This window comes from Gobio gobio (assembly GCF_949357685.1).
Source record: "Gobio gobio genome assembly, chromosome: 3".
NCBI classification, from domain to species: domain Eukaryota; kingdom Metazoa; phylum Chordata; class Actinopteri; order Cypriniformes; family Gobionidae; genus Gobio; species Gobio gobio.
Genome location: NC_137099.1, coordinates 52,357,003 through 52,379,599, shown reverse-complemented (window position 1 = coordinate 52,379,599; position 22,597 = coordinate 52,357,003). Strand labels below are relative to the sequence as shown.

The window sequence follows — 22,597 nt, the reverse complement described above, 5'->3', positions numbered from 1 at the left end:
TCATCTAGATGCCAAAGCAAATGTCAAATTTTCGTTTAGTTGAAACACATAATTTTTTTATTTAGTACTTTCCTGAATAATATATTTTACATAAAATATGTTTAAATATAGTCCACAAAAAAAACAAAAAACAAAACAGCTGTGGATCATCCAAGTAACGACACCGTATTAAGAATCAATGGTACATAATCTTTTGAACGGAGTAATTTTTATAAATTCAGCTATTATTCACATTTTCACAGATTCTGCAAGGGGTTCACAAACTTTCAAGCAGCACTGTATATATACAGTGCACCCCAGGAAAGTATTCACAACGCTTCACTTTTTCCACATTTTGTTATGTTACAGCCTTATTCCAAAATGGATTAAATTCATTATTTCCCTCAAAATTCTACAAACAATACCCCATAATGACAACGTGAAAGAAGTTTGTTTGAAATCTTAGCAAATGTATTAAAAATAAAAAAAACTGAGGAAAATCACATGTACATAAGTATTCACAACCTTTGCCATGACCAAAATTGAGCTCAGGTGCACCCGGTTTCCACTGATCATCCTTGAGATGTTTCTACAACTTGATTGGAGTCACCTGTGGTGAATTCAGTTGATTGGACGTGATTTGGAAAGGCACACACCTGTCTATATAAGGTCCCACAGTTAACAGTGCATGTCAGAGCACAAACCAAGCCAGGAAGTCCAAGGAATTGTCTTTAGACCTCAGAGACAGGATTGTATTGAGTCACAGATCTGGGGAAGGGTAGAGAAAAATTCTGCATCATTGAAGGTCCCAATGAGCACAGTGGCCTCCATCATCTGTAAATGGAAGAAGTTTGGAACCACCAGGACTCTTCCTAGAGCTGGCCGCCCGGCCAAACTGAGTAATCGGGGGAAAAGGGCCTTAGTCAGGGAGGTGACCAAGAACCCGATGGTCACTCTGAGGCACCTGAATGACTCTCAGACCATGAGAAACAAAATTCTCTGGTCAGATGAAACAAAGATTGAACTCTTTGACCTGAATGGCAAGCGTCATGTCTGGAGGAAACCAGGCACCGCTCATCACCTGGCCAATACCATCCCTACAGTGAAGAATGGTGGTGGCAGCATCATGCTGTGGGGTGGTTTTTAGCAGCAGGAACTGGGAGAATAGTTAAGATCGAGGGAAAGATGAATGCAGCAATGTACAGAGACATCCTTGATGAAAACCTGCTCCAGAGCGCTCTGGACCTCAGACTGGGGCGAAAGTTCATCTTCCAACAGGACAACGACCCTAAGCATACAGCCAAGATAACAAAGGAGTGGCTACGGGACAACTCTGTGAATGTCCTTGAGTGGCCCAGCCAGAGCCCAGACATGAACCCGATTGAACATCTCTGCAAAGATCTGAAAATGGCTGTGCTTGATGTTCCCCATCCAACCTGATGGAGCCTGATAGGTCCTGCAAAGAAGAATGGGAGAAACTGCCCAAAGATAGGTGTGCCTAGCTTGCAGCATCATACTCAAAAAGTCTTGAGGCTGTAATTTGTGCCACAGGTGCTTCAACAAAGTATCGAGCAAAGGCTGTGAATATTTACGTACATTTTACGTACATTTTACGTACATATTTTCTTTTTTTCTTTTTTAATAAATCTGCAAAGATTTCAAATAAACTTCTTTCATGTTGACATTATGGGATATTGTTTGTAGAATTTTGAGGAAAATAATGAATTTAATCCATTTTAGAATAAGGCTGTAACATAACAAAATGTGGAAAAAGAGTAGCGGTGTGAATACTTTCCAGATGCATTGTATATACACCGATCAGGCATAACATTATGCCCACTGACGTCTTCATCACGGCACCTGTTAGTGGGTGTGCTATATTAGTCAGCAAGTGAACATTCTGTCCTCAAAGTTGATGTGTTAGAAGCAGGAGAAATGGGCAGGATTTGAGCGAGTTAGACAAGGGCCAAATTGTGATGGCTAGACGACTGGGTCAGAGCATCTCCAAAACTGCAGCTCTTATGGGATGTTCCCGGTCTGCAGTGGTCAGTATCTATCAAAAGTGCTCCAAGGAAGGAACAGTGGAGAACCGGCGACAGGGTCATGGGCGGCCAAGGCTCATTGATGCACATGGGGAGCGAAGGCTGGCTTGTGTGGTTCGATCAAACGGATGAGCAACTGTATCTGTACATCACGTGGATGGCCGGGTGCGTGTGCGACACTGTCTTGGGGAACTCATGGCACCAGGATGCACTATGGGAAGAAGGCAAGCCAGTGGAGGCAGTGATGCTTTGGGCAATGTTCTGCTGGGAAAACTTGGGTCCTGCCATCCATGTGGATGTAACATTGACACGTACCACCTACCTAAGCATTGTTTCAGACCATGTACACCCTTTCATGGAAACAGTATTCCCTGGTGGCTTTGGCTCTTTCAGCAGATAATGCTCCTGCCACAAAGCAAAAATGGTTCAGGAATGCTTCGAGGAGCACAGCGAGTTTGAGGTGTTGACTTGGCCTCCAAATTCCCCAGATCTCAATCCAATCGAGCATCTGTGGGATGTGCTGAACAAACAAGTCCGATCCATGGAGGCCCCACCTCACAACTTACAGGACTTAAAGGATCTGCTGCTAACATCTTGGTGCCAGATACCACCTCACACCTTCAGGGGTCTAGTGAAGTCCATGCCTCAACGGGTCAGGGTTGTTTTGGCAGCAAAAGGGGGACCAACACAATATTAGGACATAATGTTATGCCTGATTGGTGTATGCACACATTCCTTGGCAAAAAAAAGACCATTCTAAAAATGGCTAAACACAAATATTTTAATTGTCTTAACCACACATTATTGGTCAGAAAATTAACAATATGTAAGTAAATGCACTATTTTAAAAGCCATTGCTGTTCCAGAAAAACATCAAAGGCAGAATTCAGTTTTTGGCAGAATATGGGAAGCTGTGTGTGGAGTGATGAATCACAATGAAACACGAGTTGCATGGTGATGCTTCAGAGCGGTGTGTTCAAAAATCTGCGGAGAAATATAATAATAAACGCATCTCGGATTCTCCACCACAGTGAAGCATGGAGGAAGAGTGTCATTGTGTGGGGAGCCTTTTTAGCTGTGGGTATTGTTGAGCTGCTTTACTGTGAAAAGTCATTTAATGCTTTGGAGTGCAGGAGAATATTACAGAATGCCTTGCTTCCCACAAATGACAATTTTGTATCTAAAGAGGAATGATCAGATGTTATTTTTCAATAAGACAGTGCTCCTGAGTCTTGCCCAAAATGCCAAGAAGTGTCTTGAGAACAAGTCCATCAGGCTCATGTTTTGGCCTAGTCAGAGGCCAGATTTGAACTCTATAGTTAATATTTGTTCTCACATTAAACTCAAATGAACTGGGAGACATTTTTTCAACTACTCATAAACTGTTAACATGGAGTGGAACAACACTGACTCGTCCTGTAAAAAGCTGACTGCAAGTTGGGGAACGCTATTCTGTGCTAAGCTACTTTATCTACAGTATTTGTGCAATTCTTGCTCATTTCCTGACCAGTGCTTTGTGATTAAAATGGTTAAGACCCTTAAAAGACCACTAAATATTTCCACTTGGCTTTTACCCAGGATATATACTACAATAGTATTTCTATGATACTAAAATAAGGTTACAAGGAGGGGGTGTTTTTAAAAGAGTAGTTAAAATGTCCTGATATTTTACTCACCCCCACGTAATCCAAGATGTTCATGTCTTTCTTTCTTCAGCTGAAAAGAAATGAAGGTTTTTGAGGAAAACATCTTTAATGGGGACCAATGGGTTAAAGGTCCAAATTCCAGTTTCCGTGCAGCTTCAAAAGGCTCTATACGATCCCAGGTGAGGATTTAAGGGTCTTATCTAGCGAAACAATTGGTCATTTAAAAAAAAAAAAAAAAACACAAAAAAATATATACTTTTTAACCACAAATGTTTGTCTTGCGCTGCTCTGCGATACGCCACGTATTACTTGGAAAGGTCACACGTGATGTAGGCGGAAGTACTGCGCTAGGGCGAAAAACTCCAACTTAACAATCGTCCAACATCATTGTTTACCTTTTTTTTATTAAGGGCACTTGACTTGAGGCCCATTCACGCTAAGGACGATAACTATAACGATAAAGGTATAGTTCTAAAAATCTATATTGTTGGAATCACTTTCAGAGCGATTTTATCCAGTTCATGAATGATAAAAACATTGACAGCCAATCAGAATCCATTCCGCTGTAATAAGCTCGAGCATTTAAAGTGACAGACTTGAATAAACTGAACAATATCGTCCGCTGGTGTGGACGCTAATATAGTTATCTTTATAGTTATCGTTCTTGGTGTGAACGGGCGTTTAGTCTTTGCACGTTTGTTTTGTAAACACTTGATCGGTACTTCCGCCTTTACGCCACTTCCAATGTGATTACGTAATATGTGGCGCATCGCAGAGCAGTGCAAGACAAACCTTTGTGGTTAAAAAGTATATAACTTTTAGTTTTTTTTTTTGAAAATTACCGATTGTTTCGCTAGATAAGAGCCTTATTCCTCAGCTGGGATCATGTCACTGAAGCTGAAACTGGAATTTGGACCTTCAACCCATTGTAGTCCATTGAGGTCCACTATATGAAAAAAAAATCCTGAAATGTTTTCCTCAAAAAACTTAATTTCTTTTCGACTGAAGAAAGAAAGACATGAACATCTTGGATGACGTGGGGGTGAGGAAATTTACAGATTGCAGATTGTACAGATTAAACTTTGCACACTCAGTCCCTTTAGAACGAGATTTACAGTTCAGCAAATACATATGGAAAGTATATTCTGCACTGCAGGTGATCAAGTAGGGTAAATTGGGCAACTTTTTTAAAATATAGATTTTATTCTTCATTCATTTTCCACAAAAACATATTATAAAAATATTATATTGACAATTATTTTATATTTTATAACGATAAAGCATTTACTATCGAAATCAACCAAAATAGTATGCCACTATTATTCATATTAAAGGCGGCATATTTATATAAAAAAAATGAACTTTAAAGCATACTCCCTAAAGAACATGCCATCTGGAATATGCTATACTACTTTAAACATAATTTGATTTGCATTGCTGTGCTGTTTTTTTTGCAGCAGGGAAACACAGAATCCTTTTGAAAACATTGGGAAGAGTAGTATGGGATGTGATTTTTTTTTGTGTTCATTTGCATGTTTTTGTGTCTATTTTGAAGATGTCACCCCATATTACCCCATATCAACTCTCATTTTTGGTAACACTTTATTTTTAAGGTGACATAGTTACACGTTACTACATGTACTTACTATAGTAATAAGAGTAAATCATGCATAATTACAAGTAACTAACCCTAAACATAACCCTAACCATAACTCTATAGTAAGTACATGTAGTTAATTAATACTACTCAGTACTTATTTGAGTAAGTACAATGTAACTACGTCACCTTAAAATAAAGTGTAGCTATGCTTTCCCCCAGAGTTAGGATCTTAAAGGTTTCTGATATTGCACAGCTCTGGGCTGCGTCCCAATCCAAATGTGAGATGTAATGAGTCATAAAGCAGAAGTGAGGTGGACCGTACACTCGGTTCATTAAAGTGACCAAGGCAAACAATGAATTATTGATGTAGGGGGCCAGCGTTCCAAAACAATGTTTTTGTGGATCTCTCGCCACAATATCCTCCAGGTGTAATTGTACAGACACTTATTTCCCACAGTGAGAACGTTTTCCTAGCACAAAAACTCAAGGCTGTTTTTTGTTACATGTTTACTGCATAGACTCTGACATTTGGTATAAAATGATTCTGATGATCTTTTTGCCTACAGCGGTATGTCAGCACGGATGCAAACACGGAGAGTGCGTGGGACCCAACAAATGCAAGTGCCATCCCGGTTATACAGGAAAAACGTGCAACCAAGGTAAGTGCTGAAGTGTGTGTTTAAATCAACCTCTCTGTTCTAAAGCACCAATTTGTCACTGCATTTATTTAAAGGCTTCTGGATGTAGATGTCACCCTGTAGGTCTACACAGAACAATGTATCGGCAGTAATGGGCTGTTGTATTGAGTGATATAGTGATTCTGGATGTGAGGTTTCCCTTAAGCAGATAATATCTCAATTACTGCTCTAAAGAACGCTGTACCGAAAATAAAACAGAGCCAGGGGACTAAACTCTGTCTGAAGTCGTCTCATCAGAAGAACGCTGGCGTCGGAGATAACCCCTGATTTAAAACAGCACATTTCCATTTGAGAGGAGAAGGCTGGGTGACTTAAACAGAGGATTCTGTGCCCTTGGAAGGCAAATGGAGAAGGTGTAATTAAAAAGACGGGAAGGAAAGGGAAAACAATCCCCTCTGGAATGTGGAATAGAATCTTTTCGATTTTCCCTTGCGTCACGGTTTCATGTCAAGTCGATGAAACTTCTTTAGCATTGCTGGACCGGGTGGAAATGATAAAAAAAAAAAAAATGTAATCATCACAACAGATGACTTTTCAATCAGCTTCACTAGGCTTTCGTGGCAAGAGCGATTAAAAGAATCAGATGGTTTTTAGAGGTAATGACAGATGATTGTCATGCCGAGGGCTTATTTGTCTTGCGTGTTTAAAGGGGTGGTTGATTATGATTTTACGTTTACGATTTCCTTTAGTGTGTAATGTTGCTGTTTGAGCATAAACAATATCTGCAAAGTTACGACGCTCAAAGTACAAAGCAAAGGGAGATATTTTCTTTTAAAGAAATTGCTTTTTAAGGACTACAACAAACGGCTGGTAGGGACTACACAAGCTTCCTCCCGGGTTAGTGACATCACTGACCCTGAAATTTACATAAACCCCACCGCCGGGAACACACAACAAAGGGGGTGAGATTCTCATGACAGAATATGCTAATCAATGACTTGAAAATAGTTAACTCCACATCAGCTACATAAAAATTCATCAGCTAACCATTCAGAAACGTCCCGCCACTTCTTCTTGAGTCTCTTCATCATTGTCCAACTCCGGTTTGAACATAAAAGGCTGAACAGTTTTACTGCCTGTCTGCAAGCGGTTATCAGAGTTCTTGAAGCTCCGCCCCGTGAGCAGCAGCTCATTTGCATTTAAAGGAACACACAAAAACGGCACGTTTTTGCTCACCCTCAAAAAGAGGCAATTTTAACATGCTATAAAAAAGGATCTGTGGGGTATTTTGAGCTAAAACTTCACATAAGTCTCTGATGTCCCCAGAGTGTGTATTTTACATCTTGTAAAAAGGGGCAATCAACCAGCCCTTAAAACTTTGACAGGTGCTGGGTAGCGTGGACGCATGGGTGGCATATTAAAATGATCAGCGGAAATAATCAAGCCTTTAATTTTCAGCGTGACTGACTGAAGTGTTTTTCAAGGTGCTAAGTGTTTTTCTTTATTGAAATGATCTTTAACAAAACAATCAGCATGCAAATTAAATTATACACACAAGATGCCCAATCACTTGTATTTCATATTGTAATAATTGCTAATATTATTATTGATTTATTTTGAATCCTTTGTGAAATCGTAGTCGATACTTTGATTACTACACTGTAAAAAAAGTTGCTGCCTTAAAATAAGCACAATCAACTTGGATGTTTGAGTAATTTCAACTTAAATGACATTGAACTGACTAATAAAATGAGTTGAATCTTATATAACATAAAAATAACAGTTGAAAACTGCTTAACTTAGTTTGAGTTAATTCAATGTAAAAACATAATATGTTGTCATAACTCATTGATCATATGTTTTTACAGTGTAATAGCTCTCTATAATAATACATGAATTAATGTAATAAAGATCTATTTTTACATACTAAGTCATTTTATATAAACAAATCTCTATATTAATAAATATAAAACTATATACACCATTTATACACTCTGGCCGCCTAAAAAAAAGTTGCTGTTTGGATTTAAATAGGCAAATACTTAAGCGTCAATGATTGGATCATTATTGCAGTGATTATTATGTTTCATGTTATATGTTTGGCAACAGTTCTTCTAGCCCTCATTGTGTAGCTTTTCATTTCTCAGGCTCAAATTAGAAACGTAATAATCCCTCCAATAATGATCCAATCATAAACGCTTAAGTATTTGCCTGTTTAAATCCAAGAAGCAACTTTTATAAGGGGGAGGGGTGGGGGGGTATTTACAAACGCGCACACGCGCACAGACACACACACACACACACACACACACACACACACACACACACACACACACACACACACACACACACACACAAACACACACACATATATATATATACACATCAGCTCAGCCATCAATTTGCCTTTTTTTTTTACAACCCTTTTAATAAACCAGGGCCTCAATGTTAAAAGGATCCGCCACAAGTGATTAGTGTAGAAAAAACCAGAGCTGAACAGAAACAATGATAAAGAGCTTAGTACTAAATCCACCGCAATGAGGTGGGATAACACCCTCAAAGTTTAATAACCAAATTGGGATTTAAAGGTGATGCGTGTCATTTTTCGATCTTAAAATATTTTCACCTATCCCAGTTTAATAAGTAAAGACAAGTATGTGATTGGGCATTGGGCTCTGTAGTATATAATATAATATATTATATAATATAACAGTATATAATATATTTTGATCATAAATATAAAATGATGAACCTGACATAGAAATGTCAGGTGCGTTTGGAGCATCTGTTCATATTAATAACGGTTAGTGGCTTGGCTGGTTACACACTTTACCTTTAAGTTATATTGTATATTTGATAGAAATGCCATTTCTTTCTTTTAGTTGAACATTGGTTGACATTTGTCATCTTGATCTCCCTGGTGACATGTAGGACACCAGTTAATGTGACTCAAAAGTGCAGCCTGCAAAATACCATGAAGAGCATCTGTAATAAAGCAATGGGCATTAAGAGGCTGTGCATCACAGAGATTTTACCATAGTTTTTAAATTTTTTTGAATTGATAGTTCTGAGTCTGACCAGTGTTGGAGTAATGCATAACAAGTAATACAAGTTAAAGGGATAGTTCACCCAAAAATGAAGATTCTGTCATCATTTACTCACCTTCATGTTGTTGTTGAGGGTGAGTAAATGATGACAGAATTTTCATTTTTGGGTGAACTATCCCTTTAAGTAATTAGATAACTTTTTTCAAGAAACGTAAAGTAACGCTGTAAGGGTTTGGGGGATGAAAGGAGTGAGTGTAACCCCTCCTGTTCGAACCGCCCCGCTCCAAGCGGGACTCGAACCCAGGTCCCCCGGCACGAGAGATAGACGCTCTAACAAGGAGGATAAAGGCTGCAACCTCTAACGTCAGTCGCTAGAGCGTCTCTTGAGATCAGAGGAGTGAGGTTTACTCGCACAGCGACTACTAGCTGGCGTCCGTTACATTAGGACTCAGTCCCAGGAGAAATGGGCTTTTATTAATAATAAAATAAAACAAAAACAACCCCAAGGGGGAAAACAAGATTGGCGGGGTTAGACAATGGACAGGAGAGCGCATGGCACAAGGAAACACGTGACAAGCCATGTGCTCACACCAAACATGACAAACACAAGCTCATGGCCAGCAAAGACAAATTACAAGCTATGTGCTCACACAAAGACAAGACAAATACAGGAGTGTCAGGGCTCTGTCACAAAACCAAGAATAAACTAGACCGAAATGACAGAACCCTGACAAATGCATTACTTTTAAGTTTACAACAGAATATCTGAGTTACTTTTTCAAATAAGTAATGCAAGTTACTTTTATTGATTGACAGCTCTCCTGTCCATGAGTGAATCGTGAGTGTTGTGTGCGCTGTGTAAATATGACGGTATTTATACATGTGAGCATGGCTTTTTCGTTTCACTTTTGATGTGAAAGGCACTTTATATTTGCCAAAAATATAACTTTTTGTTATTAAAAAGCAAATACACAAGCCCCTCCCAGGTGAGTAAAAGTAACTCAAAAGTAATCTAACATATTTCCTGTAAAAAGTAACTTAGTTACTCAATTAGTAGTCTCAGACGTTGAACACCTGATGCATATGGCACACTTATCTGGAAACGCTTCAATTTTTCAGAGTTTTCGTCATCTGATTGGTTGAATTCTACAGGATGTCCATGTGACGTGTGTGTTGCGTTCTTTAACGGTCCGCCTGAAAACAAATGCCGCCACTTCAAAACTCTGAACGCCATCGTGTTTACAACTGTGACAATGAGCGTATGTGAAGTTTGCAGCTCCATTGTTACAGTAAACTTGAACATTGTTCTTGAATGAATCATTTATAGACTGGCTAGCCGGTCTGTTATTGCAGGGACATTAACTTTACATTTTCACACCCCTAAACATGACGTGGAACAAAACGAACTGTGATTGGTTACGTTACATGTCAGTCAAACGTCTTCTTGGGCGGTCCTTGACCAATGAAAGCTGCGATATAGCTACGCATTACTTTAAACAGTAAAGTTCCTAAAGTTGTAAAACACTGTTAAACACTGACTGTAAATTCTGATTGGAAAAACCATATTTAAAGTTGTTGCAAGGCTCATAAGCGCAAAGAATATATGTTTACAGTTGCCACCTTAATAATCTGATAGCAGGAAGTAGCTTTTTGCAATTAAAGCACAATTAGCATTCGTCTTCTTTGATCTACTCCATTTTGCCAGCAATGCCTGCAGTTGCTCTTCACTGGAACATCACTGTCATGGAGATGATCTGAGGCAGATGGGCATCTTTGCCCAGAACAAATAAACTCATTAAAGCGCTAATCCATTTAGGAGTCAAGTGACACTGAGCTGCATTCGGCTCTCCGTGGATCAAATCAATTTAATAAGATGCTAATTTGCAGGAGGTCTCTGTAAATGAGAATCTGCTTAGCTGCTGTTCCTGGAGTCTGTCAGGGATCCATTATGGGGCATCAAATGTTGTAAAACTCTTTCAGATATGAAGATAGATTGCTTTTTGGTGAATGCACGTCAGTGCGTTATCCAGGGTGCACTTCCTCTCCGTAGCCCCCGTTAAATGCTCATTTTATTAAATGGAGCTTATCATATTATAGCAATTGTTTTTAATATCATGCATAAATTGTCATAGACACATGACAGATTAAAATAGATGTTCTAGTCTCGTGCTAAGCCATTTGGCAAAATAGTACAATATGTGATGGCTCATACAAAATGTACACCTTTTAGTCTGATTGAACGGAATTTTTGGACATTTTGGGGGCTTTTTCATTTGGTCAGGCTAGAGAGACCAGACTATCTGATTACAGTATATAATGAATATAGAAATCTTAAAGGTAGGTAGGAAAAAAGACAACTAATGGTATGAAAAATAGCTAAACTACGACTGTTTCTGACTAACATCATTCGTAGTCTTCAGGGCAAACATAAAATAAAAACTGTAAAATATGGTTTATTTAGGGTTTTCTTCATGTTTCAAAACCATAAAACTCACGGATGAACCAACAAATGTCAGAGTCTACATCATAAATGTTTAATTTTCAGCAAGCCAGGGGCATAACAATGGTGATGTGTTTTGTTTTTTGTTCATTTCCATGTGTTATTTAGGAGTTGGAAAGCCAAGCACATCTGAGGGGATTATATGGGATTTTTCCATGTCATCATATAATTAAGCTGTAAAGCGCAGAGATTGTTCAATAACACTGACATTCCCTCCTCTCATCTTTTTTTCCAGTGTCAGTCACAGACAGCTGTTGGTACCGTATGGGTATTTTTGAAAGTTGAAGGGTTACATTGGACTATAAACACGTTAAATACCAAACCCTTCAGTCACTCTCCACTATTTTTAGGTTTTGTCTTTTTGTTCATCACCTATACAGGGAGTGCAGAATTATTAGGCACGTTGATTTTCTGATCATATTTTTTTTCCAGGCACATTTGACCAATTCCAAACCACAGTAATCCTAATAACTACTATTGATTTAGTATTTAATAATGTATAAGTGATATATAATTGTTCATGAAGGCTGGAAATGAAAATCACCTTATATTCAGGTGTGCAGAATTATTAGGCATGTTTTCTTTTACAGATAAATTGAGCCAAAAAAGAGATTTAACGAGTCAAAAATTATTAAATGCCCATGAGAAGGATGCAATACTAATGCAATACTAGACATTGCAGTTAAGGCATGACCATTGGACAGTGAAATGCTCGTTGGGTCAGCAGGGTCAGACAAAAACATGTGGCGGAGAAAAGACACCTGTTAACTGCAAAAGAATTAAGAATTAAGGTGAAGAATTAAGGGTGAAACCATCAGGAACCCTTTAGTCTCCAGCGCCACCATTTTCCAGAGCTGCAACCTACCTGGAGTCTCCAGAAGTGCAAGGTGTCAGGATCTCAGAGACTTCAGTTAGGTAAAGAATCCTAAAAAATGACCCTCACTAGATAAGAATCATAAGCTGAAGTGTTGTAAAATACATGAAGCCTGCTTTTTTATAGGCTTTATAGGTTTTATAGGTTGAGAGTGACTCTTGAAGGACCAGCACCACATCCTCTAGTACCACTGTTTGAAGAATTCATCTTCCAGAATCTGGCAGTACGTTTTGGGAGTTCATTTTAGTCCATCCTGAAGTCCGTTTTGCAGAGATGGACTAAAAAGGAACTCCCAAAACGTACTGCCAGATTCTGGAAGATGAATTCTTCAAACAGTGGTACTAGAGGATGTGGTGCTGGTCCTTCAAGAGTCACTCTCAACCTATCTGTCCATAAAGCCTATAAAAAAACCTTCTTCATGTATTTTACAACACTTCAGCTTGTGATTCTTATCTAGTGGGGGTCATTTTTTAGGATTCTTTACCTAACTGAAGTCTCTGAGATCCTGACACCTTGCACTTCTGGAGACTCCAGGTAGGTTGCAGCTCTGGAAAATGGTGGCGCTGGAGACTAAAGGGTTCCTGATGGTTTCACCCTTAATTCTTCACCTTAATTCTTAATTCTTTTGCAGTTAACAGGTGTCTTTTCTTCACCACCTGTTTTTGTCAGATCCTGCTGACCCAACGAGCATTTCACTGTCCAATGGTCATGCCTTAACTGCAATGTCTAGTTTTGCATTAGTATTGCATCCTTCTCATGGGCATTTAATACTTTTTGACTTTTCAGTCTGAGTTAAATCTCTTTTTTGGCTCAATTTATCTGTAAAAGAAAACATGCCTAATAATTCTGCACACCTGAATATAAGGTGATTTTCATTTCCAGCCTTCATGAACAATTATATATCACTTATACATTATTAAATACTAAATTAATAGTAGTTATTAGGATTACTGTGGTTTTGAATTGGTCAAATGTGCCTGGAAAAAAAATATGATCAGAAAATCAACGTGCCTAATAATTCTGCACTCCCTGTAATAATAATCAGCTGCTCCAGAATAAAAGGGGTCAGGATTTTTCCAGTCATGATGGTTAGTGCTCACCATGCAAGCTGAGACTAAACCTGCCCACTTCTATTTTTATGCCAAAAAAAACTGTAATATCCATTTTATGCAGACCAGAAATGTACATTTTCCTTCAAAGAAATCATAAAATCAAAATTGAGGTGTGCTTTCAACAAGAAACAACATTGGCAGTCCATTTCTTTTTTATTTCTGTATTTGACAAGAAATAATGTAGGACAATTTTTTATTTTATCCATCAGCAATTGAATGGATTATGAAAAGGGCTCTTTATGTGAATGGTGGTTAGAAGGACCAAAAAGGAAAGTCATTTCAGAGTTGGTAATACATTTCCATGTATACATTTGTATATATACAGTGGGGAGAACAAGTATTTGATACACTGCCGATTTTGCAGGTTTGCCCACTTACAAAGCATGTAGAAGTCTGTAATTTTTATCATAGGTTCAACTGTGAGAGACGGAATCTAAAACAAAAATCCAGAAAATCACATTGTATGATTTTTTTAGTAATTAATTAGCATTTTATTGCATGACATAAGTATTTGATACATCAGCAAACTTAATATTTGGTACAGAAAACTTTGTTTGCAATTACAGAGATCATACGTTTCCTGTAGTTCTTGACCAGGTTTGCACACACTGCAGCAGTTGTCATGCTGAAAGACCCAGCCTCAACCCATCTTCAATGCTCTTACTGAGGGAAGGAGGTTGTTGGCCAAGATCTGGCGATACATGGCCCCATCCATCCTCCCCTCAATACGGTGCAGTCGTCCCGTCCCCTTTGCAGAAAAGCATCCCCAAAGAATGATGTTTCCACCTCCATGCTTCACGGTTGGGATGGTGCTCTTGGGGTTGTACTCATCCTTCTTCTTCCTCCAAACACGGCGAGTGGAGTTTAGACCAAAAAGCTCTATTTTTGTCTCATCAGACCACATGACCTTCTCCCATTCCTCCTCTGGATCATCCAGATGCTCATTGGCAAACTTCAGACGGGCCTGGACATGCGCTGGCTTGAGCAGGGGGACCTTGCGTGCGCTGCAGGATTTTAATCCATGACGGCGTAGTGTGTTACTAATGGTTTTCTTTGAGACTGTGGTCCCAGCTCTCTTCAGGTCATTGACCAGGTCCTGCCGTGTAGTTCTGGGCTGATCCCTCACCTTCCTCATGATCATTGATGCCCCACGAGGTGCCCCAGACCGAGGGAGATTGACCGTCATCTTGAACTTCTTCCATTTTCTAATAATTGCGCCAACAGTTGTTGCCGTCTACAATTTTATCCCTGATGTCCTTACACAGCTCTCTGGTCTTGGCCATTGTGGAGAGGTTGGAGTCTGTTTGATTGAGTGTGTGGACAGGTGTCTTTTATACAGGTAATGAGTTCAAACAGGTGCAGTTAATAAAGGTAATGAGTGGAGAACAGGAGGGCTTCTTAAAGAAAAACTAACAGGTCTGTGAGAGCCGGAATTCTTACTGGTTGGTAGGTGATCAAATACTTATATCATGCAATAAAATGCAAATTAATTATTTAAAAGTCATACAATGTGATTTTCTGGATTTTTGTTTTAGATTCCGTCTCTCACAGTGGAAGATAACCTATGATAAAAATTACAGACTTCTACATGCTTTGTAAACTAAGAATGTATTGTATATTTGTTTTCATCAAAATATAATTTTTCCCCCTCTGAAATGTATGGAGCCCTTAAAGGAACCTTTGCAACAACAACAACAAAAATTAATATATATATATATATAGCCCATTTCGCGAAAAAATCCAATGTACATGTCAAAAGTTTCTGGTAAGCAGTGTTGGGCAAGTTACTCAAAAAAAGTAATCCTCTACAAATGACTAATTACTACTTTAAAACTGCAATTTGATTACATTACTGATTACTGCATGTAAAAAGTAATCAGATTACTAATTACTTTCAAGTTACTTTTAAAACCTACAAAAATGCACTACACTGTGGAGCTCAAAGTTGTTTCAGTAATTTAAAATTGACTCTTAATATTTCAGAAGTATAATGCTGCATTCCAGGCAGGTTTTTGAGCCCGTAAGTTACAACTTCAAACCACGACTCACGACTTTGTAACGTTCCAGGCAAAGTCACGCCAAACTGCCTGAGCGCAAGGAATTGTGCGGTAGCTAGATGTAAACAAAGCATGGCGGACCGTACGGGGCTTCTGCTTATTTCATTCTATCATTTCTATCGGCAAAGGTGCGTAATGTTACTTGCTTTTTTGAGGGAAACGGAGGAGACAAAACGGAGCATAAGGCAAGAGAAGCTGTTATACCTTTTATTTTACGCTATTTGTGTATTTTTTCCATAAACACCGCTTCTGTAGGTGTGAACACACCTGCCTTATTGTAAAAATGCATTTTACTTCATTTTTTTTTTCTTAATAAATTTGTAATGCAAGTAACGTCATTTTATTGACATCGATAACTAATCAAATCATAATGCCATCCGGTTTCAAATGTAATGCGGTACATTAACACATTATACCCAACTCTGCCCGTGAGCACGCAAAAAGTTTCTCGTCCTCATGCAAAAGTCTGTATCTTTTTTATTTTTAGCAAAGGTCCCTTTAGGGGCTCCGTAATGACTCTCTTTGGATGTTACCCAGGTGATATGGGTAGTGAAATTATGAATGAATATTATAATAGCCTACTTTTCACAATCAAAACCTACATTGTTTAGCTCTGAATATGCTGAAGCTGAAATCACTTCCAGTGCCGTTTCTTTTTATCCACTAATTTGCATATAATCTTTGCTGAATGATGTGATTCTTCTCCTCTACAGGAATATTTGTATAAATGTTTTTGTCCACGTTATCCTGTGTGCTGTTATCTGTCTGTTTTCCTCACTCCAAAAGAAAAGCAGGGCTATGTTATCCCCCCATTATGGCACAGTCACCCTCCTGTTTTTGTTCCCATGGACCACCAGCCGATCGCGGTGCCTTCAGAGGGTGAGCTAATCCCCTGTGTGTGATTTTCATGTAAGACCGCTTACCGGATGACGCCTGCGGCCGCCCCGAGTGCCGCCCCCTCTGGCCCACGTGCATGGTGCAGTCTGCTTAGCCGAGCGAGAGTCAATACTTTCCTTTTAGCAGATCCCAAAGCCTCCACAGGCATGGCTGGAATGACATGGAGAGAGCCATGCATGCCTTGGCAGAAACACACACACACACAAAGCCTTTAAGAGGCTGTTATGTTTCACCCTGCTTTCTTTCTCCTACACACACACACACACACACACACACACATCCTGTCTGTGTCTGTCAGTTCCTCTGAACTTCTAAAGCAGGGCATCTTTCATCTGCGAGCACTCAAGTGGCTGTCCGGCTGCTCTCCTCCGCTCTTTCTCTTTAACCTTCTGCCTGTCTCCTCTATCTCAGGCCCATCTCCAATTCACAGACAAATATCCTGTCAGTCAAAAAGCATCTGTCATGTTATTGTCGGTGTTGTCGTTGTTTTTGTTGTCTGCCTCTGAGGTAATCCTGGTCATGATTTATCAGTATGGGTTTTCTTTCTATCTATCTATCTATCTATCTATCTATCTATCTATCTATCTATCTATCTATCTATCTATCTATCTATCTATCTATCTATCTATCTATCTATCTATCTATCTATCTATCTATCTATCTATCTATCTATCTATCTATCTATCTATCTATCTATCTATCTATCTATCTATCTATCTATCTATCTATCTATCTATCTATCTATCTATCTATCTATCTATCTATCTATCTATCTATCTATCCATCCATCCATCCATCCATCCATCCATCCACCCACCCACCCACCCATCCATTCATCTGTCCATCCACCCATCCACCCACCCATCCATCCATTCATCTGTCCATCCACCCATCCATCCATTCATCTGTCAATTCACCCATCCATCCATCCATCCATCCATCCATCCATCCATCCATCCATCCATCCATCCATCCATCCATCCATCCATTCATCTGTCCATCCATCCATCCATCCATCCATTCATCTGTCCATTCATCCATCCATTCATCTGTCCATCCATCCACCCATCCATCCATCCTTCCATCCATCCATTCATCTGTCCATCCATCCACCCATCCATCCATCATCCACCCACCCATCCACCCACCCACCCATCCATCCATCCATCATCCACCCACCCACCCACCCACCCACCCATCCATTCATCCATCCACCCACCCACCCACCCATCCATCCATTTATCCATCCATCCATCCATCCATCCATCCATCCATCCATCCATCCATCCATTCATTTATCCATCCATCCATCCATTCATTTATCCATCCATCCATCCATCCATTCATTTATCCATCCATCCATCCATTCATTTATCCATTCATCCATCCATCCACCCATCCACCCATCCATCAACCCATCCATCCAACCATCCATCACATTTTGTTTAAAGGGTGGTATGATGGCTGGTAAATAATCTTTTCTCTCTCTCTCTCTCTCTCTCTCTCTCTCTCTCTCTCTCTCTCTCTCTCTCTCTCTCTCTCTCTCTCTCTCTCTCTCTCTCTCTCTCTCTCTCTCTCTCTCTCTCTCTCTCTCTCTCTCTCTCTCTCTCTCTCTCTCTCTCTGTTTCTTCACTGCTCATAAGTGCAGCACTCAGAAATAGTCTGCGCTCACACTTTCTATACGGTGTAAACTTGTTTAGTCTACCTGCACTCTGTTCTTGGTTTTCAACACCTTCACACCTCCTACCCTCCATTTTCTCTCTTCCAAACTGGACAATTTAGGGGTTTTTATTTTTTTATTATTATTTCTTATCACAAGTTTGCCATGTGTTGCAGCTCAGAGCTGTCTCCTGTCAAGTTTGGCTATTCTGAGAATGTGACGTTTCATTTCTGCTGTTTTCAGCTTTATTTTAGTTAGCAAAGGGCCAATTAGTCTTGTGTGATGGGTTCGTCTCCTCTTCACCTCCCTCGACAGAAACAGGAGTTGCTTCATTTCACCACTGAGGCTTCAGAAAACGGGCATGTAGACAAGAAGTACAGTATAGATGAGGTTCTGCAATTTTACAGATGATTTGATCTGAGGAAATATTTAGCTTTTTGGAACCGCATACCACATTATTATTGCTCATAATTCACCCACAAATTAAAATTCTGTCATTATTCACTCTTCCTCATTGAAATCCATATGGCCTTCTTTCTTACATGAAACATAAAAAACTGACGTTTGACACAATGTTCTGCCTGCCCATCCATGAAATTAATGTGAATTCAATCTCAATTAAATACAAAAATGACATAAATTTCACTCATTTTTAAAAATTATTTTTATTAGATGACACACACAACACACACACAGGTTTGTTTTGCTATCCAAGTGAGGACATGGGACATGCACATTCTATACCTCTACCCCTAAATCTACCCATCATAGGAAACATTCTGTATTTTTGAATTTTTAATAAAACATTGTTTAGTATGTTTTTAAAGCTATTTTTAATTATGAGGACATATGAAATGTCCTCATATTTCATGTTTACGTCGTAATACCAGTGTAATACCTGTGTCATTATACAAATTTGTATCTTCATAAATCACAAAAACAAACACACAAATTATCCATGCAACAAGTGTGCTAGATTCAAAATTGCACATCATGCCAGGTGTGATGTTACTGCAGAGGGGGAAATTCTCTGTTTGTTTGTTTGTTTGTTTGTTTGTTAGAGCAGTTACTCTGCAAAAAGAATGGCAGCATTTATGTCTTTTTAAAATAGCTTTTGTTGTGTTTCATATATAGAAGAAAGTACAGGCTTCGAAATCATGAGGGTGAAAAAAGTGATGACAGATTTACTTCAATATTCTTCTTATATATTTTGATATTAATATTATATTTTGTATGATGAATTATGATAATGAATATTTTAATACTTTTTTATTTCTTGTACCACGTCTTTCCACATTTCCAACTATATTTCGGCTTGTTTCTGAAAACAAAGTGTTGAAAATGCCCATGAAATCCTCAAGAAAAGAATGTGTCAAGCAAAGGGTCGCCGTTAGTCAATTATGTCCCCAATCATCATGGAATTGCTGCCTAATTGGGAATGTAAATTGTGTCTGAGTGCGTAATCACGGCTTCAGCAGCTCAGAGCTACAATATGTGGTTACAGAGGAATGCTGTACGGTTTGAAAAGATGTAGATTTAGACACGATTCTGATTAAACTTTTGAAACCGAGAGATTTATTTGGTCCTCTTGGTCGACTCTTGCTGAGGTGATTTTGGGCAGTGATTGTATCTGTCCTCACACATGCACCTCTGCTAATCAACCCACTCAAGTGACCTCCCACCGCTGCCAATTACCATTAATACTCTGTGCCATTCATCTATTTAAATCTCTGCCACCTGTCAAATATAGCCAGCAAGCGCTTCTCTAGAATGCATTCCGCGCATAACCGACCGCTAAAGATGGCGCCATTCTCTCAGAACTGGGCCATGCCAAAGACACTCATGTACGCCAGCCAGGAGGATCTATTTTCAGTCCGGTGCAAATGAGACTGCAGGCATCACGCTACGTGTCTGGCCTATAAACCTGGCTGTGTAGCTTACGATATTGAGATGCAAGTGAAAGCTATGTGGTCCAGCTGATGGCCCATGTGGATATATGGTTGAGCACAGATCAAACTATATCCAACCCATGTGGCTTTTTCTTTTTTTTTCTTTTTTCCCCCAAAATAAAATCGAAGCATTTCTTTGCCTTGGTGATAGAAAACCTCTTTTTTTCCAGCTCTCAACAAATGAGGGCTAGTTTTGTGCTACTCAATAATCATTTGAGGAATTGATAAACAATTAAACAATCACTCAACATTGCGGATAAATAGGTGAAAGAATAATTTATCAAGTAATCAAAATTAATAATAAAAAAAAAAAGCTAATTGAAAAATACAATATTTCTTTCACTATTTATAATATTGAAAAAAAAAAATATTCTATTGATAAAATTGAAATCAGATTTTTTTTGTGAGAATTACAAAGAATTTGCTCAGCTGTCATTAAAGATTTCATACTGAAAATCTTTTGTCAAATAGAAAATATTAATGAATTATTTTATTATCCTTTAAAAATATAGTAAAAACAGATAAATTGATTGACAATACTGTTTTCAGATCAGCAATTCAGTGTAATTTTAGAATTATTACCATACTATTATAGTATTTATTAATATTTTAAATGTCCTTATTACCTTTTATTTTCATATTTTCTGTTTTAATTTTAGTTTTATTATAAAAAAATTATAAATGTAATTATTACATTTTTATTTTATTTTGAACTTTTGTCATTTTAGTACCTCAATTCAAGCCAAGATAAAAATAAATAAATAATAATAATAATAATAATAAAATACAGAAGTAAAACTGTGATTTATTTTTTTTTCAAAGTGGAAAAATATATATATATATATATATATACACATATATATATATATATATATATATATATATATATATATATATATATATATATATATATATATATATATATATAGTTATTTTTTCAGCTTTATTTTATTTATTGAAAATACTTTAAATAATTTTAGTTAACAATAATAACACTAGTACAGCAATTGAGAATAAAGAAATCATGAAAAAATCTGTGTCATAATGTCTTTACAAAGTTATGTTTTTCATGTTTATATGGATTTTTCTATTATGCATAGCTCTATTATTGATTTCCCTACTTGTTCTGGCACCCGATCTGCTGTCCTGAAGTGGCCATTTTAAGGTGGTTATGGTTCAAATTGTCCCTTTATGGCAGTGTGGTTGGTGTTCAAAGTCTAGAAATAGGTCAACAGCTTCAAAGTTTAGAATATTTAAAAAAAAGTCCTGTAATGAGTGGATAGTTGACCTTTGCAGAGTTGAGCGGAGTTGTCCAAAGGAAGTAGTTAGTTTTTGTGTCTCAGTATCAAAACCCAAAGTCAGACGTATAGTCTTGGAAGCTAAAGTGCAAGTTTGTGAAAGTGCAGCGTCCTATGGAGTGAGGCGCTCAGAGGTGGGCCTGTCCAAACACGGTGGCCTGCGGCTTCACCTTCTTCCCGCAGACGCCGCCTCACAGGTTTGAAAGGATTGACCTTTCAAATTTGACCTCTGCTTTAAGCCTAATTCCTGCCCCCCTCACACGAGGATGTTCTAACCTCCCCCTCTCTGTTCTTCTGTCTGCAGACTTGAACGAGTGTGGCCTGAAGCCTCGGCCCTGTAAACACAGGTGCATGAACACATACGGGAGCTACAAATGCTACTGCCTAAACGGCTACATGCTGTTACCTGATGGGAGCTGTGGAAGTGAGTCACGTCTTGTTGTTTTGCACGTGGTGTCCAACTGTGTCAATCGCTGCCTCGTTCAATAGCTCTTCAGCGCTCTGCTTGAAACAGATGATAGTGGGAAGTTGAACCACAATGTGTATATATTGTTTCTACAAGCTGGATTTCTACAGGCTTTTCAGTTTTATTTTTTTATTTATTTCACTTCACTTCATTATTTCATTTCATTTATTTCATTTATTTCATTTATTTCATTTATTTCATTTATTTCATTTATTTCATTTATTTCATTTATTTCATTTCATTATTTCATTTCATTTTTTTTAAATATTTAAAATGTTTGTTTTTTTCCACATTGAAAAAAGAAAATTGCAAATTTTCTTCTGTACTTAGATTTTTAGTTTTTTTTAGTTTTATTATTTTATTGTATTTTTTACATTTAAAAGGTTTTATTTTTTCTACATTGAAACAAATAAAATGGCAATTGTTCTTCTGTACTTTTTGTTTTGTTATATTTTATTATTTTTGTATTATTTCTTATTTTTTTATCTTGTTTTGTTTTATGCATTTAGGACCAAGGACATTTATTTTTTTCACAATTTCTCTTCTTTATTTTATTTTATTTATTTATTTATTTATTTTTAATTTTTTTTTTTTTTTTTTTTATTTAAAAGGTTTTATTTATTTTTTACATTTAAAATGTTTTATTTTTTCTTCATTGAAACAAAATCAAATTTTTCTTCTGTACTTTTTGTTTTGTTATATTATTATTTTAATTTCAATATTTTTTATTTTATCTTGTTTTGTTTAATGCATTTCAAAAGTTTAATTTTTTAGGACCAAGGACATTTATTTTTTCACAATTTCAGTATTTTATTTAATATATAAATATATA

General features: G+C 37.8%; 1 protein-coding gene across 4 annotated transcripts in view; it reads left to right on the top strand.

The window, feature by feature from the left end:
* The window catches only part of npnta (nephronectin a), a 69,457-nt gene that overhangs the window by 27,717 nt on the left and 19,143 nt on the right, over positions 1 to 22,597 (top strand). For 2 of the 4 annotated variants that reach the window (XM_079812194.1, XM_079812193.1), the window contains 3 exons: positions 5,834 to 5,926; positions 16,282 to 16,374; positions 21,604 to 21,723. In XM_079812194.1, coding sequence (XP_079668320.1) covers positions 5,834 to 5,926; positions 16,282 to 16,374; positions 21,604 to 21,723 — 306 coding nt within the window. The remainder of the gene's footprint in view (positions 1 to 5,833; positions 5,927 to 16,281; positions 16,375 to 21,603; positions 21,724 to 22,597) is intronic. The other 2 variants (XM_079812196.1, XM_079812195.1) reach the window with 1 other exon arrangement.